The sequence below is a fragment of the Cervus canadensis genome, chromosome 18, assembly GCF_019320065.1.
Source record: "Cervus canadensis isolate Bull #8, Minnesota chromosome 18, ASM1932006v1, whole genome shotgun sequence".
Taxonomy (NCBI): domain Eukaryota; kingdom Metazoa; phylum Chordata; class Mammalia; order Artiodactyla; family Cervidae; genus Cervus; species Cervus canadensis.
The window spans coordinates 11,369,074-11,386,280 of NC_057403.1; the positions used below are offsets into that span (position 1 = coordinate 11,369,074).

Genomic DNA, 17,207 nt, shown 5'->3' on the forward strand with positions numbered 1-17,207 from the left:
CATCAATTCTTCGGCGCTCAGCTTTCTTTTTTTTAAATTTTATTTATTATTTATTATTTTTTATTAGTTAGAGGCTAATTACTTCACAACATTTCAGTGGGTTTTGTCGTACATTGATATGAATCAGCCATAGATTTACACGTATTCCCCATCCCGATCCCCCCTCCCACCTCCCTCTCCACCCGATTCCTCTGGGTCTTCCCAGTGCACCAGGCCCGAGCACTTGTCTCACGCATCCCACCTGGGCTGGTGATCTGTTTCACCATAGATAGTATACATGCTGTTCTTTTGAAACATCCCGCCCTCACCTTCTCCCACAGAGTTCAAAAGTCTGTTCTGTATTTCTGTGTCTCTTTTTCTGTTTTGCATGTAGGGTTATCGTTACCATCTTTCTAAATTCCATATATATGTGTTAGTATGCTGTAATATTCTTTATCTTTCTGGCTTACTTCACTCTGTATAATGGGCTCCAGTTTCATCCATCTCATTAGGACTGATTCAAATGAATTCTTTTTAACGGCTGAGTAATATTCCATGATGTATGTGTACCACAGCTTCCTTATCCATTCGTCTGCTGATGGGCATCTAGGTTGCTTCCATGTCCTGGCTATTATAAACAGTGCTGCGTCAGCTTTCTTTATAGTTCAATTCTCACATCCATACATGACTACTGAACGTTTCTGTGTTGCGTTATGGAATACACTCCCTGGAAATATAGGAGTGCCTCCTTTAAGAGGATGCAACGCTTTGCCTAATCCTCAAACTGAAAGAAACCTTTTCTTCGCGGTGTTAGCTAGGTAGCTCCACTTGTGACCTGGAGGTGGCGCCAATGCCCCACTTGATCGTTGGTGCTGTGGGAACTACATTACCCAGGAGCCTCGGCAGCTCTGGGCCAATGAAGCCCCAAGAAAGAGGAGTTTCTGTTCACAGGGACGATGCCTGGGCGGGACTTCCTATTCTCGTTTTGGGCGGACATATTGTTTGCTTTCGGATTAGTCCGACAGGTCCGGCTCCAGAAGGCTACGTCACACACGAGGTGACGCGAAGCTGAAAACGTGAGCGGCGTTGTTGCTCTAAAGAGAGGCGGACTTGAGGATTGGTAGTGGCAGTGCTCGGGTGACCCGGCCGCCGGAGCCCGGGACCTTGCACCTGTCGCTCTGTAGCTACTCGTCTTCCCCAGTCCTCGGGTGCCGATGGCGGCCGCCGTGCTGACGGACCCGGCGCAGGTGGGTGCTGCGCCCCCGAGTCCTCCCTCGACCTTCGTCTCTGAATCCTGAAGCCTCCAAAGAAGGAAGCCTCAGAGCCCCAGCTCTGGGGCCTGTGTCCCGACTGTGGGGGCGCTCTTGGGAGGACATTCCTGACAGCCCGCGTGATGGGATGACAGGACGTTACAGAAGGTGGGGCCGGAATGTGCAGAGCATTTGGGAAACCTGGAGTCTTGAGTCTTTGGTGTCTGAAAAGATCAGAGGGTCTGAGCAGCTGTGCCTTCCTTCTGAAGGTGATGGGAGCACGGAAGGTTCTAAACAAAGAGACCACCAAAGATGGTTTAAAATGTAGACTGTCCAGGTGTGAACAGACTTGACATGAGAGTGAGGACAGTGGAGCCCAGCAATGTTGAGGGATAGTGCAAGGCCACGCAGTTGTTAGATGGCCCTGAGGACTGCGGCACACAGGGCGGACTGTCAGCCCCAGGTCCTTGTGGCAGAGCAGTAGCAGGAGAGAGGCCTGAGGCTCTCTTGGGGCTCTTTTGTGGTTGCTTCTCTCTCACAGTCTCCCTGTACCTACAGGTTCTCCGACCTCAGAAGTAATTATGGGGTTTATACCGGTGAGACAGGATGTCCAGTCTCTTGTCGATTCCAGCTTCACCCTCACCCATCAGGGTTCCAGGATTGTGATGTCATAGAACACTTTACCTCATACTCTCCCAGCTCTTGAGTCCGAAGACCCTTGAGAAACACCAAGTTAAGAGTTTTCTCAGTCCAGTCCAGGGGTTATATGGCAGGGCTCTGACTCCTGGTGACCATTGGAATAAGGTGTGGCAGTTTTTCCAGGCACAGGAACCAGCATACCTGATGGTGAGATTGAATTGGGATTTTTTTTTTTTTTTAAAATAACTACAGATCCTTACCAAGTCTGGTAGCAGGAGTCAGGCCTGAAATGGCCAACTGAGCAGCTAGGCCTCTGTTCTGAGGGTGCTGTAGCCATGGCAGATGTGGAGCAGAGGAGGGAGGTGATCTGATCTGATCTCGGTTTTCACAGCTCCCCTGTAGATTCCAGTTTGATTCCTGGGTTCGGAAGATCCCTTGGAGAAGGAAATGGCAATCCACTCCAGTGTTTTTGCTTGGGAAATCCCATGGACAGAGGAGCCTGGCAGGCTACAATCCATGCGGTCGTAAAGAGTTGGGCACACCTTAGTGACTATACAGCAACAACGACAATTCTGAATTTCAAGTGGAGAACAGGCTGTGTGGTGAGGGTTGAGGACACTAGGATTGAGGTGAGGAGAAAGACTGGGGAGAAGACTGCTTCTGTATTCCAGGCAAGTTGTGATAATGGTTGGGGCAGAGGGGTCACTGTGTAGATGGAAGCATTTGGGTCAGATTTTCTGTGTAGGAAAGAGATAGCCCCAAGGTGTTAGGCAATATCAGTCAGAAGGGTAGAAACTCCATCAGCTGAGGTGGGCAAGTTAGTGGTAGAAGTAACTCTGCTTATGGGTATCAGTAGTTTATTTGTGGCCATGTGGAGAGTCTGAGATGTGCCAGAGAACCCTTGGGGTATCCAGTGAGCTGCTGGACACAGGGCTGAAGTTATATGGAGGGGTTCAGGAGAAAGACATCCAAAAAGTAGAAGATGGCATGTATATAGGTTGACAAGAGAGAAACTACAGCAACAGAACGGTACCCTCCTGCCACATCCAGCACAGCTGATGAGAAAGACCTGATACAGCAAGCATGTAAGGAAAAAACAGACACATATAATTTGGCAAGTGGGGAGTCAGGGGACCCTCCTGCTCTCCATGACAGGAAGACAAAATGGCTCCTTTCAGCCCACACTTTTATTGGCAGAAATCACATGAGATCATTAGAGAATAGCTATACTGGGGAGTTTGATCAGCGCACCGTAAAGGGGGAGTAAGTTATGGCTCTGCTGTTGGTTAGGAACATCTTGGTTTGTTTCCATGGGGATGGACTCGGGCAGGCAGTGAAGCAGAGCAGAGAGCACTTCCCACCCTAAGAATGTCCGTTTGGCATGCTTACTAGGACAGTCAGGAGGGCGCAGTTTGCCGCACCCTGGAGTCGTGGGGCAGGTGCTGGTCTCTGCGCCAGGCCGCAACACCCTCCTGCTGTCTCCCGGGAATGGTTGCCTGGTAACGGATACTCAGTAACGGGTGCCTGCAAATGGCTGCACGCCAGCTCCGCACCTATATTATGCTTCGATTTCCTCAAGGTTTGGTGGCATGTGAACTACATTACCCAGCAGGCTCTGCTCTCTGTGTGGCAGTTAATGAGGTAGGAAGGTGATGGTGGAGGCCAACAACTGGGTAAGGGGCCAGAGCTGTGAGAGAGTGATCCAGAAGAGCAATGTGCATGTGGAAAAGGAGTGTGAATTGATGGCCCTTGGGCCCTGGTTTGGGGGACTTAAGGAAAAAAAGATGAGCCTAACTTTGGTTGCCTGGTAATCATGATTTTAGCAGCTTTCAAAGAACTGGCTGGAAGGAGGTGGGTGGGAGTGCTGTGCCCCATGCCAGGCCCAGAGTTTAGACAGGTCTTTCTGCGCCAACTGCCTGTTGTTGCTGTGGGTGGACACAGTGATCAACGGGACCCTGAGGAGAGAGCAGACATACATGGCACCTGGTGCTGGTGTTTCCTCTGAGTTGAGGAGCTGGGTGAGTAGGAATGGTCAGGGGAGTTCTGTGGGGCAGATGGGATCCTTGGGAAGGAGACTGCTCACAGGCTGCTCTCTCCATTGTGGCAGGGAAATGTGACCTTTGAGGATGTGTTCGTGTCCTTCTCCCAGGAGGAGTGGGGGCTCCTTGATGAGGCTCAGAGGCTCCTGTACCGCGAAGTGATGCTGGAGAACTTTGCACTGATGGCCTCACTGGGTAAGGCCCTCTTGTCCCCTGCAGTGCCTGGACTGGGCTCTCCCCCTTCCCTGTTTCCTGGATCAGAACCACAGGCAGTACTACCACCTGCCCTGGAGTAGATGCCGTGGGTGCCAGGTGGGAACTGTGGGCTCTAGCACCTCTGGTTTCTGAGTAGTCCCACTACCTGCTGCCCTGAAGGCTTGCATGGAGGAGTGCAGGCATGACGTGTCCAGTTGTTACCCAGTGGATCATGTCCAATTTGTCCTCTCCCTGACTGGGTGCCTCTGTCCAGATCCATGGCACTCTTGTGCCCCAGGTTGTGCCCCCTTCCTCTAGGTGACATTTCTCATAGCCTACCTGTATCAGGAATCCCAAGGACCCAGTACAATCACTACTTGTTGAGACCACTAGGTTATTCCTGCAATACAATACTTCAGAGTTATTTTCATGATATTTAGGTTTCTTCTCTGAGGGGTTGGTCACCCACACCTGTGCTGGCCATTTACCTGTCCTGTCTTTTCCTTAGGATACACATCTTCTGTGTCCCATGGGGTTTCCCCACAGGAGCCGGGCAGGGAGCCCTGGGTCTCTGACCAGGCTGACACAACTCCAGCCCTGACCAGAGAGGCTCAGAGTGCAGGTGCCCCTGGTGAGTGGGAGCTGGGGAAGGTGTGATGTCGGGCTGAATTCTGGCCACTCTCCAGCCTCTTGGGGCCACTGCCCACACTTCACTCCTGTCTTTACTGCCCTGTTTGCACACACCGTTTCTGCTGTGACCTTTGGCAGTTCCTCACCTCTGCCCACATCTCAGCTGTTCCTCTCTGCTGCTGCCTCTGTTCTGCTCTCCAACACTGGCTTATATGCTCTGTGTGTCATGAGAGGTGCACATACTTCAAATAATTGTTTAATACCAGCTATTCTGTTCATTTGTGGCTGTTTAGCAAGCACACTGTTCTTCTGCACGTCTCCCCAGCTGCCAAGGCCTTCCTACAATGCATTTGTGGATAATTTCATTGGGGACCCTGGCTCTTTCTGGGCTGTTCCTCAGATCTGTGTCCTCTCCTCATCAAGGCCGCTTCCAGCCTGTGACCTTTAGATGCCAAAGACTGTGGAGCAGCCCTTTACTCAACTTGCACCCTGGCCTTTTGTCCTGATGGCAGACCTCAGTCTTAGTTTTGATAAACACACATTTGTAATAACTGCCCCTTTCCCACCAGTGTCACTGTGTACTTTACCAGCATTTGTCTGCTTTCAGGTTGTTGGCATGGAATGGAGGAGGCTGAGATCCGTTTTGAGCAGAGCATTTCTGTAAAAAGAGTGTCTCAGGGCATGATTCCTAAGACGATTCCATCTTCCCAGAAGGCCCACCCCTGTGAGACATGTGGCCCGATCTTGAGAGATGTTCTCCACATGGCTAAGCATCAGGAAACATATCCTGGGCAGAAACCATACCTGTGTGTGGCGTGTGGGAAACAGCTGTGGTTCAGTGCAAACTTCACCCTCCACAGTCAGCACAATGGAGAGAAACCCCGCAGAAGGGATATGCACAGGGCCCTTCTTGTGAGCAGCTGCCCTGTCCAGTTGTCGGAGACACCGTTTACCATGGGGGAGGGTTGTGAGGATTTCCCAACCAGCTCAAGCGTGTTTCAGCACCATTACCCTCTTAGCAAGTGGAAGCCACAAAGTGACACCCAGTGTGCAGAGGTGTTTCACAGTGGACAAAAGCATTATGAGTGCAGCGAATGTGGGAAGGCCTTCAGCCGCAAAGACTCACTTGTTCAGCACCAGAGAGTCCACACTGGAGAGAGGCCTTACAAGTGCAGTGAATGTGGGAAAACCTTTAGCCGCAAACCCATACTCGCGCAGCACCAGAGGATCCACACTGGAGAGATGCCTTACGAGTGTGGCATATGTGGGAAAGTTTTTAATCATAGCTCTAATCTCATTGTACACCAGAGAGTCCACACTGGAGCACGGCCTTACAAGTGCAGCGAATGTGGGAAAGCCTACAGTCACAAATCCACACTTGTTCAGCATGAGAGTATCCACACTGGAGAAAGGCCTTATGAGTGCAGCGAATGTGGGAAATACTTTGGCCACAAATACAGACTCATTAAACACTGGAGTGTTCATACTGGGGCACGGCCATATGAGTGCATTGCATGTGGGAAGTTTTTCAGCCAAAGCTCCGATCTTATTGCCCACCAGAGAGTTCACAATGGTGAGAAGCCGTATGTGTGCAGTGAGTGTGGAAAAGCCTTTAGCCACAAACATGTGCTTATCCAGCACCTTAGAATCCACACTGGAGAAAGGCCGTATAAATGCAGTGAGTGTGGGAAAGCCTTTAGGCAAAGGGCTTCCCTCATCAGACATTGGAAGGTTCACGCTGGAGAAAGGTCTTAGGAGAGCAGGGAATACTCCGTCTTATTCAACATAGTGGGTGACACCAGAGAGAGGCTCCGAGAGGAGCCTTCGTGAGTAGCCATAAGCTGGAAGATGAGCCTCTTGTTTGAACTCCCACCCTGAGGAGATTCTTCTGTGTGCCAGCTCTGTGGGAAGCGTTCTGGGGCAGTATTGCACTTTGTAACATGCCTTGGCCACTGTGAAAGGCCTCTGCATGCTTGCCAGAAGTGTGTCATTGCCAGCGTCTGAAAGAAGCCATACATCTGTGCAACAGCAGGGCCCCACACTGTGCGTATGTCACCCCAGATGCTTTGATAGGCAAGATCTCTTCTCTTCCTGTCTTCCCTAGAGGGCACCATCGGTAGTCTGACCCTATTGATGATCCTCATTCCTTCCTGTTCCCTACTGGTGGAAGCATGGGTGTGACCCAGTTTGGGTCAGAAGAATGCAAGCTTGGTTCTGCTGGTTGCCCACAGAGATGTCCATTTTTCAGACTGTGTTGTTCTCTTGTGACCCCTGTGATGAGTTTGACCAGCCCCCGAGTCACCTGACCTGGAAACTGTCTGCCTCATATTGTTCTGGTTTTGCAACACATGCCTTAGTTTCTAAGCTATCTTTACTCCTGGGAATTTTGTTCACTCTGTGGGTTGAGTTGAGAACAGAATTGGGCTTGCCAGCCTGAAAGAATGAACAACTTGTGCGAGAGCGCCAACTATTGAGTCTCAGTGGTATTTGCAGAATGGTGAAGAAAGAACAGCTCTTATTCTAGTTTCAGCCTAATTTACATCGCTGCTCAAGGCCTCCTGGGAAAGAATACCAGGCTTTGCAGGCTAATTGTGTGTCCTGTATGCTGAGATGATTTGTGTGACCAAGGTCTTCTTGAGCAAGTTGTCAAGGTCTTGACAACCTCTGATGTATGTGGGAGCAGCATGAATTGGATCCCTTGTTCCCAGGGAATGTTTCAGAATTTGATTCCCTGGGACCTGCCGGCATCCCTGACATCTATTATTTGGTAAGCTATTATTTGGTAGGCAGATGTCACTGTCACCTACAAGGACCAGTTAGGAATCATAATTGATACAGAGACACTGATTAATAGGAAGTTGGGAGACCATAGCCAATTACAGGGAATGTAACTCTTTTAAAGGTGTATCCACAAACCTGTCCATCACTGTGACTTTGGTATGAGGGTTTATGGAAATTCTCAGGACTCTCATATTTGTGTCTCATGATCTTACGGCGATGGTTACTGTCTAAAATACAATGAAAATATTCTGCAATTACACATATCTACAGTGTATAATGTGATGTTTTTATGTGTGTGTGACCTCATGGATTATAGTCTTCCAGGCTTCTGCCCTCCTATCCATGGGATTTTCTAGGCCAGAATACTGGAGTGGGTTGTGATTTCCTTCTCCAGGGGATCTTCATGACCCAGGGATCAAATCCCTGAACTCCTGTTGGATTCTTTACCACTGAGTTTTGATACATGTTTGCACCTTTGAAACCAAGTTTCCTGATTCCTTTTGTATTATCTCTTCCCTTCACCCTTGCTAGGCAACCACTCATCTTGCTTTCTGTCACTATAGATTTGCTTTCATTTCTTAGAAGTTTAAGTGTGTGTGAGTATAAAATAACTTAAAATGTATTTTTATGTTTCTGGCCTTTTAAACTCTGCATAATTATTTTGTGATTTATCAATGTTCTGTGTATCAGTTCATTCTTTTTCATCCATACTTTTGCTTAAAGTATTCCACTTTAGAGAAATAGTTCCAAAGCAAGTGACCCAGGAGAGAACTCACAAAGACAAAGCTACAGTTTCTGTTATGACCTTAACCTGGAAGTGATGTGCCACCGTTTCTGACTTATTCTATGGATAACACAGACTAATCCTGGTACACAGTGCAAGGGGACTCACTTTACAACAGTGAGAATGCAACGTGGTAGGTATTTGTGGGAGCATTTCTTGGATACTGGTGACTACAATCAGTTGTTTTTCTTTTTTTACCTTTGTGTATAGCCTTTTAATGAGGAATTATATTGACTGAGTTCAGAAGTTAAACCAACCTTGCATTTCTGAGGTAAACCCCATTTGATCATGATGCACTACTCTGCATGGTTCAATTTATACACTGGTTTTCTTTCTTTTTTGTTGTTGAAGATTTTTGTATCTATGCTCATGAGAGCTGTTAGTCTCTCTCTCTCTCTCTTTTTTTTTGGTTCTGATATTTTTAATTCTTGTGTTTGGTTGCTATCAGTGTAATTTTGGGTTTACAGAATAAGTTGGTTTACTATCTCCTGCTCTTTAATTTTCTGGACAAGTTTGTGAAGAATTGACAGCATTTCTTTCTTGTTTGATAGAATTCACCAGTAAAGTATGTAGGCCTGGAGTCTATTTTGTGGAAAAGTTTCTAACTGTAAATTTCCATAGTAAACCTGTGTTATGCTTAGTCACTCAGTTGTGTCCAACTCTCCTTCTATAGACCACCAGGTTCCTCTGTCCATGGGATTTTCCAGGCAAGAGTACTGGAGTGGGTTGCCATTTCCTTCTCCAGGGATCTTGCCTCTGTTGCATCTCCTGACTTGGCAGGCAGATTGCTTACCACTAGCACCACCTGGGAAGCCATAGTGGACCTAGGTTTATAGAATTTACCCTCTCCCCCCCACCCCCCAACACACCTATACACACTGAGTTTTGGTAGTTTGTATCTTTCTTGTGAAGTTTTTTATTTAAGTACTCAAAATTTTTCAAGCTATTCTCTTTTTATTTTAGTACCTGTAGAATCTGTAGTGGTGCTTCCTCTCTTATTTTTATACTGATAATGTCTGTATTTTTTTTTCTTTATAGTGATTTATCAGCTTTATTGATCTTCTTGACTTCACTGATTTTTCCGTTTTGTTTTGTTTTCCCTCATTTTGACTTTACTGTTACCTTTTTCTTTTATTATCTTTCATTTCTCTTCTGCTACTTTTTAGCATAGAAGCTGAGTTCCTTCATTTGAAACCTTTGGGTTTTTTGCTAATATAGGTGCTGAATACTAAGAATCACTGTAACAACTGCTTTAGTTACCTCCCACAAAACTTAATATGTTGTATTTTCATTTAAATTATTTTAAACCTCTTCCAGTTTTGTTTTAAATTTCTTCTGACACACGGTTCTTTTAGAAGTATGTTATTTGGGCCTTTCTTTTTGGAAATTGATTTCTAATTTAATTCATTATAGTCAAAGTATATACATTATGACTTGAATTATTTACATTTATAGGTATTTGCTTTATGGCCCAGAATATGGGTTATCCTGTGTTTCACGTGAACTTGAAATAAATGTACATTGTTTTCTTGTTTGGTGGAGAGTTTCTACAAATGTCATCTCAAGTTAATGTAACTAATAATGTCTAAGTTTTCTGTATCCTTACTGATGGGATGGGCACTGCTCTGTCAGTTATTTGAATGGGGTTGTTGACTCTCTGACTCTAAAAGTGGATTTTCCTATTTTTCTGTTTAGTTCTATCATGTTTTCTTTGTGCTGTTTATTTTTATTCTATTTTTGTTTTTTTATTTGCTTTGTGTCTTTTTATTAGGTGGATAAACATTTCCTATTGTTGTGTCCACTTAATGAGTAGACCTCTTTGGCATTAAGAAAAGGCCCTCTTGGGACTTCCCTGGTGGTCCAGTGGTTAAGACTCTGTATAAATACCGTGTGCTAGCTGATGGCGCCACTGGAGCATTAGACTCTGTACTCCCAATGCAGGGGCTGGGTTCAGTCCCTGGTCAGGGAACTAGATCCCCCACGCCACAACTAAAGCCTGGGGTTCTCTTTATCTGTAGTGATATTCTTTTACCTAAAATCCACCTTGTCACACACTGTTAACATTGTGTAGTTTTGATTCAGTACTCATTTTGCCTTTTTGAGTGAGTGAAAGTCGCTCAGTCATGCCCGACTCTTTGCGACCCCATGGACTATACAGTCCATGGAATTCTCCAGGCCAGAATACTGGAGTGGGTAGCCATTCCCTTCTCCAGGGATCTTCCCAACCCAGGGATTGAACCCAGCTCTTCCGCATTGCAGGCAAATTCTTTACCAGCTGAGCCACAAGGGAAGTCCTTTGCCTTTTTGGGTACTGAAAATATCTGCTTTTCAGTAGATATTCTTTATATATTTTTAACTTTTTTTTAATGTGGACTGTTTTCTGAAAGTCTTTTTTAATTTGTTACAACATTGTTTCTGTTGTATTTTTTTTTTTTTTTTTTTAACCATGAGGCATGTGGGATCTTAGCTCCCTGACTGGGGATCAAACCTGCACCCCCTTCATTGGAGGGCAAAGTCTTAACCACTGGACTACCAGGGAAGTCCCAGAGATAGTCTCAATATTTTACATGTTTAAGTTCCTTAGAAAGAGTATGATCTTTTGGGATCTTGATTCCAAACATTTTTAGGTGGAATTATCACAACACTCATTTTAAGGCTATTTTCTCAGCCTCTGCTGAGACACAAGTCATTCTGTATTTTCTGCCTTATGCTTCCTAAGCTTTCTGACTTAAACTGGTTGGAACAGTGCTATTCTGTTCTCTACATTAGCCTTGGAAATTATTTCATTGAATCCTTTTGGATGTTTCTTACCCAACCTCTGGTCCTTCCCTACCTATACGTACAGATTTGTACTGAGCTGAATACTTGAAGATGACCCTCTGTGTGTGTCTCTCTTGTCCTGTGCTTATTGGACTCCAAACACCCTAGCAGGCCCAGATTGTAAGTTCTTTCTCATATCAGGATGATTTTGGGGGTCTCCCTGGTCTCAGCATTTTTGTATTAGGGCCTGGGAACTTCCTTTCATGGAAACCTGAGATGGCCACAGGGCTCATATTTATTTGCTCTCTCTCATAGGTCACTGGTATTTTTTCCAGTATATTAAGAATCAATTTCATGTACTTTATTTTCTTTTTTTCAAGAAAATCTATGAATCCTCCTAAAGCAGATACTTTGAATAAACTGGTAGAATTGATAACACCTTCAATTACATCAGAAAAAAAAGAGAAATTGCATGTTTATAAATGTAAGCAAGGAAAGAAGGTATAGCACTAGATATCTTTGAGACATAATGGATAATGTGTGATTATTTTATCTTTTGACTGCGCCATGTGGCATGTGGGATCTTAGTTCCCTGAGAGCAAAACCAGGTAATTAAATATATCAGTGTGTGAGTGTAGATGCAAAAAAAAAAAAAAAATCCTTAAAATTTTAGAGAATTAAATATGTGTGTGTATTTATATATGACATATTTTGAATCGTTAAGCCAGTTTTACACTCCTGATGATGATTATAACCTAGTGAGATTGATCATGAATATAAGGTTGGTATAGGGGCTTCCCCGGTGGCTCAGCTGTAAAGAATCTGCCTGCAATGTAGGGAACATGGGTTTGATCCCTGGGTCATGAAGATCCCCTGGAGGAGGGCATGGCAACCATTATTCTTGCCTGGAGAATCCCATGGACAGAGGAGCCTGGCAGGCTACCGTCCATGGGGTGGCAAAGAGTCAGACCTGACTGAAGCGACTTGGCATGCACGCACACAAGGTTGGCTTAACAATTGAACATATATTAATTTAATCCATATTAACTAGAAGATGTGGTATAATGAATATATCTGGTCTTTGTCCCAGGTTCCTGTCACAGAGCTTGAGAAATCACGAAATTCCTGGTGTGATAGGAGTCTTTCTGGTGATAATGGAGTGACTCTTGATAAGCCCCTAGAAAGTTTCAGGATGAGGACTGGTTACCAGAAAGACCAATTGTATGATTAAAAGTTTGAAACTGACAGACCTGTTGGGAGAGAAAAGGGTCTAGATGTTTTGTTCTGGCATGTGACCATGATCTAATCAGTTGTGTCTCTGTAATCAAATTCCGATCCAAACACTGGATGGACAACAAGACTGGGTGGGGTTTCTGGTTGGTAAACACACTGATGTGCAGGAGAGTGGTATGTCTGTACTCCCCAGAGACAGGTCATGGAAACTTCACACCTGGGACCTGCTCATACCTTGCCCTTGCATTCGTTCCATTGGCTGTTCCTGAGCTGTATTCTTGATAACAAAACTGGAATTATAGGTATAGCACTCTTAGTCCTCTGAGCCGTTCTAGCCAATTCTTGAACCTGAGGGGATCATGAGAACTCCTGAAATTATAGCCAGCTGGCCAGAAGTGCAGTTGGGCAATGTGGCTTGAAACTCCTTTCTGAAGAGAGGAGGACTTTCTTGTGGAGGACTGAACCCTTAAAGCTGTGGAGACCGACCCAAACTGGGTAGTTGGTGTCCGAAAATTGATATCAGAACCAATTTCCTTAACCTAACCTAAAGCTAACCTGGTAGCACTGGAAACCGAAAGCTGACATTACACTGAATGGGGAAAGTTTGCATGCTTTCCCCTGATACCAGGAATAAGGAGGAATGTCCACTCTGACAGCTTCTATGTAATGTTGCACTGAGAGTCTGTTCTGGTGACATAAGAAAATTAAAGAGAATAAGTGATGTGCAAATTGTAAAGGAAGAACCAAAGTCGCTGTTATTCACAGATGACATGCTTTTTATCTATTTAGAAAACCCTTTACTGTATATTTTAAAAAAAGATCTAATTGACTAGTCAGGGTTCCAGGATAAAAAGTCAATATACAATAAATGTTTGGAAATTGAAAAACTATACTGCTTACTGTAGCATCAATATATGAAATATGTAGGAATGTATGTAACAAAATACACTCAACAACTACAAAGCAAATTCACAAAACTTCACTGAGACATAACCATGTTTCTGAACCTAAGGACTTAATATTTTAATTTATTCTCCTGTAATTGTGCTGTTGCTTCACACAGCTATCAAATTCCCAGTGACTTTTGTAGAAATTGACAAAAAGATTCTAAAATTCATATGAAAGTTCAAAAAACTAACATACTCAAATTTTGGAAAGAACACAAATTTTAGAGGTTTTAGTTTGATTTTAAGAATCAATTACAGAATTACTATAGAGCTTTACTAACAAAAGTATAATATTGTCGAAAGGATAGACAAAATATATGGAGTACAGAAACAGACCCACACCTGTACTGTCTATTTTCAATAAAATTGCCAATGTATTTTAAGACTAAAACAATGTTTTCAACAAAATGCTCTAAGATAATATCCATGTGAAAAATAAAGTAACAGAAACCCTCAACATCTCATCATTTAGTAATTAATCTGAAATTCTTAACCTTGAATGTCTGAAACACAAACTATACATCTCATAGGAGATATGGATGAGGAGCACTCATTGAGCATGGGTTAAACAAAGACTTTTTTTTTTAACCAGACATAAAAACCAAAACCCAAATAAAATAATAAACTGAGACTTACTCAAAATTAAAAATCTTTGCTATTAAAAAGACCCACTTGTGAAAGTTAAGGGAATGCCCTCGTGGTCCAGTGGGTAAGATTCAGTGTTTTCACTGCAGTGGCCTGGGTTCAATCCCTGATTGGGGAACTAAGATCCTACAAGCCACACGGTGGGGCCAGAAAAAGGAAAGAAGAAAGTTTAAAGTATAAACCGAACTTCATCTGATTAATAACTGGTGTCCAGAATTTTAAAATAACCTTTACAAGAATAAGGAAAACCGATTTTTTAAAAATAACTTTTTTGAATACATGTTTCACCAAAGAAGGTAACGTGAATATGGGACTTCCCTGGTGACCCAGTGGTTCAGTTCACATGCTCAGTCGTGTCCGATTCTTTGCGACCCCATGGCCTGCAGCACGCCAGTCTTCCCTGTCCTTCACTATCTCCCAGAGCTTGCTCAAACTCATGTCCATTGAGTCAGTGATGCCATCCAACCATCTCATCCTCTGTCATCCCCTTCTCCCACCTTCAATCTTTGCCAGCATCAGGGTATTTTCCAGTGAGTTGGTTCTTTGCATCAGGTGGCCAAAGTATTGGAATTTCAGCTTCAGCATCAGTCCTTCCAATGAATATTCAGGACTGATTTCCTTTAGGATTGACTGGTGTGATCTCCTTGCTGTCCAAGGAACTCTCAAGAGTCTTCTCCAACACCACAATTCAAAAGCATCAATTCTTCAGCACTCAGCTTTCTTTATAGTCCAGTCCAGTGGTTAAGACTCCCCAATTCCAATGCAGGGGGTAAGGGTTCAACCTCTGGTTGGGGAACTAAGATCCCAAATGCTGCACAGTGCAACAACAACAAAAAGTAATAAGTATGTGAAAACATAATATCATTAATCACTAAGAAAAGTGCAAATTATTCACAAGACACCAAAACATACTTCAGTGCAATAGAACTCCCATACATTACTGGTGGAATGAAAAATGTTAAAACCCACTTTAAAAAACTCGCAATTTCTATAAAATGACAGATGTACTTATCATGTGATACAGCCATGTAATCTGTAGGTATATTGCCAAAAGGAAGTAAAAAAAACTGTGTCCACAGAAATGCTTGTACTTTACTGTTCACAGCAACAGCAGCTTTTTTTTATTAGAGCCAATAGCTAGGAAAAAGAGATTCTGCAAATGCGCATGCATAAATCACTTGGTAATAGTACTAGTTTGCTAGGCCTGTCATCATAAAATACCACAAACTGGATGGCCTAAACAATAGATACATATCCTCTCATAGTTCTGGAGGCCAGAAGTCCAAGATCAAGATGCTGTTAGGTGCCCCTGCGGCCTCCTTGGTTTGCAGACGGCCGCTGTCTTGTATCCTTCCTCCGGAGACCTCTGCAGGGAATAGGCTCAGCTGCAGTGCAGGAGGCCAGTGGGGCAGGCAGGAACTCCTTTGACTGTTTTCCTTTATTTCTGCATTTTTTCACTTCTCTGATTAATCTTATTTTTTGGCTAAGGTTTTTGCACAGACAAAATGCAGGTAGAGGACATGGGGCTGGTGGAGGAAGGTCCACAGGACACTGCTCTGTTTCACAATCCTTGAGTGTAGACCATCATCTTTCCTAAACCATCGTATTGTGTTCAGGGCTCATTTTCCCAGGGACTTTCTCCCTCTGGGGAGTTTATCTATGGTCTCACGTGTCCTATCTGCATTTCTAGTGATCCACCTTTTTTTTTTTTTTTTTTAATGGAAGGGATGAGACTGCTTTTTATTTTTATTTTTTGTCTGTGCTAGGTCTTTGTTGCTGCGTGGGCTTTTTTCTGGTTGTGGCAAATGGGCGACACTCTAGTTGTGGTGTGTGGGCTTCTCACTGTGGTGGCTTCTCCTATTGCAGAGTATGGGCTCTAGAACACGCGGGTTTCAGTAGTTAGAGCACGTGGGCTTACTAGTTGCAGTTCCCGGGGTTTAGACACAAGCTCAATAGTTGTGGTGTTCAGCATGTGGGATCTTCCTGGACCAGAGATCAAACCTGGGTCTACTGCATTGGCAGGCAGGTTCTTCACCACTGAACCATGAAGGAAGCCCTCCAGTGGTATGTCTTGATCTTTGGCTTGTCCCAGATGGGAGTCCCCTGAGGCTCGCTGAATCTAGGATGAGACATCTTCAAACAAGGCCAGATGAGAAGGCAAGGTGGTCTCAGGCTTTGTGTTGTCCCCTGAATATACAATATACAAAAAAGCTTCTATGTGATGGCAACATAGAAGGAAAATCTTACTAGAGAAAGGGCTTTTGAGTGCACCAAATATCAGAAAACCTCCATTAGAAAGTCCCATCTCATTTATCACCAGAGAATCCACATTGCAGACAGAGTGAGTGCTGTGGGGAACTCTTTAGATATAACCACATTAAACAGAATCCACAGTGGTAAAGACTATATGAAAGGGTCTGTGCTACTGTATGGTACAGGGAACTATGTTAAATGTCTTATGCAAAAGCTTTGTGTGGATCACAATAAACTGTGGAAAATTCTGAAAGAGATGGGAATACCAGACCATCTGACCTGCCTCTTGAGAAACCTGTATACAGGTCAGGAAGCAACAGTTAGAACTGGACATGAAACAACAGACTGGTTCCAAATAGGAAAAGGGGTACATCAAGGCTGTATATTGTCACCCTGCTTATTTAACTTATATGCAGAGAACATCATGAGAAATGCTGGACTGGAGGAAGCACAAGGGAGAATCAAGATTGCCAGGAGAAATATCAATAACCTCAGATATGCAGATGACACCACCCTTATGGCAGAAAGTAAAGAGGAACTAAAGGCTCTTGATGAAGGTGAAAGAGGAGAGTGAAAAATTTGGCTTAAAGCTCAACATTCAGAAAACTAAGATCATGGCATCTGGTCCCATCACTTCATGGCAAATAGATGGGGAAACAGTGGAAACAGTGGCTGACTTTATTTTTCTGGGCTCCAAAATCACTGCGGATGGTGATTGCAGCCATGAAATTAAAAGACACTTGCTCCTTGGAAGGGAAGTTATGACCAATCCAGACAGCATATTAAAAAGCAGAGCCAATACTTTGCCAACAAAGGTCCGTCTTGTCAAGGCTATGGTTTTTCCAGTGGTCATGTATGGATGTGAGAGTTGGACTATAAAGAAAGCTGAGCACCGAAGAATGGATGCTTTTGAACTGTGGTGTTGGAGAAGACTCTTGAGAGTCCCTTGGACTGCAAGGAGATCCAACCAGTCCATCCTGAAGGAGATCAGTCCTGGGTGTTCATTGGAGGGACTGATGCTGAAGCTGAAACTCCAGTACTTTGGCCACCTGATGCGGAGAGCTGACTCATT

At 44.3% G+C, this 17,207-nt stretch overlaps 1 protein-coding gene across 3 annotated transcripts; it reads left to right on the forward strand.

The window, feature by feature from the left end:
- Positions 1-973: 973 nt before the first annotated feature.
- On the forward strand, positions 974-9,829 carry LOC122420033 (zinc finger protein 772-like). Of its 3 annotated transcripts, XM_043434743.1 has the most exons (6): positions 974-1,226; positions 1,788-2,075; positions 3,692-3,886; positions 3,976-4,102; positions 4,611-4,733; positions 5,340-9,829. In XM_043434743.1, exons 2-6 carry the CDS (start codon positions 2,073-2,075, stop codon positions 6,485-6,487), a joined length of 1,596 nt encoding a protein of 531 aa, XP_043290678.1. In that variant the 5' UTR covers positions 974-1,226; positions 1,788-2,072; the 3' UTR covers positions 6,488-9,829. The 3 variants fall into 3 exon arrangements, with proteins under 3 accessions (XP_043290678.1, XP_043290677.1, XP_043290679.1); XM_043434742.1 differs by lacking the exon at positions 1,788-2,075; XM_043434744.1 differs by lacking the exons at positions 1,788-2,075; positions 3,692-3,886.
- The last annotated feature ends 7,378 nt before the right edge of the window (positions 9,830-17,207 follow it).

Coding starts and splice junctions, on each gene's coding strand:
- LOC122420033 (XM_043434742.1), top strand. CDS start 1,194: ATGGCGGCCGCCGTGCTGACGGACCCGGCGCAG. Junction 3,887..3,975: donor CCTCTGAGTTGAGGAGCTGG/GTGAGTAGGAAT, acceptor CCATTGTGGCAG/GGAAATGTGACCTTTGAGGA. Junction 4,734..5,339: donor TCAGAGTGCAGGTGCCCCTG/GTGAGTGGGAGC, acceptor GTCTGCTTTCAG/GTTGTTGGCATGGAATGGAG.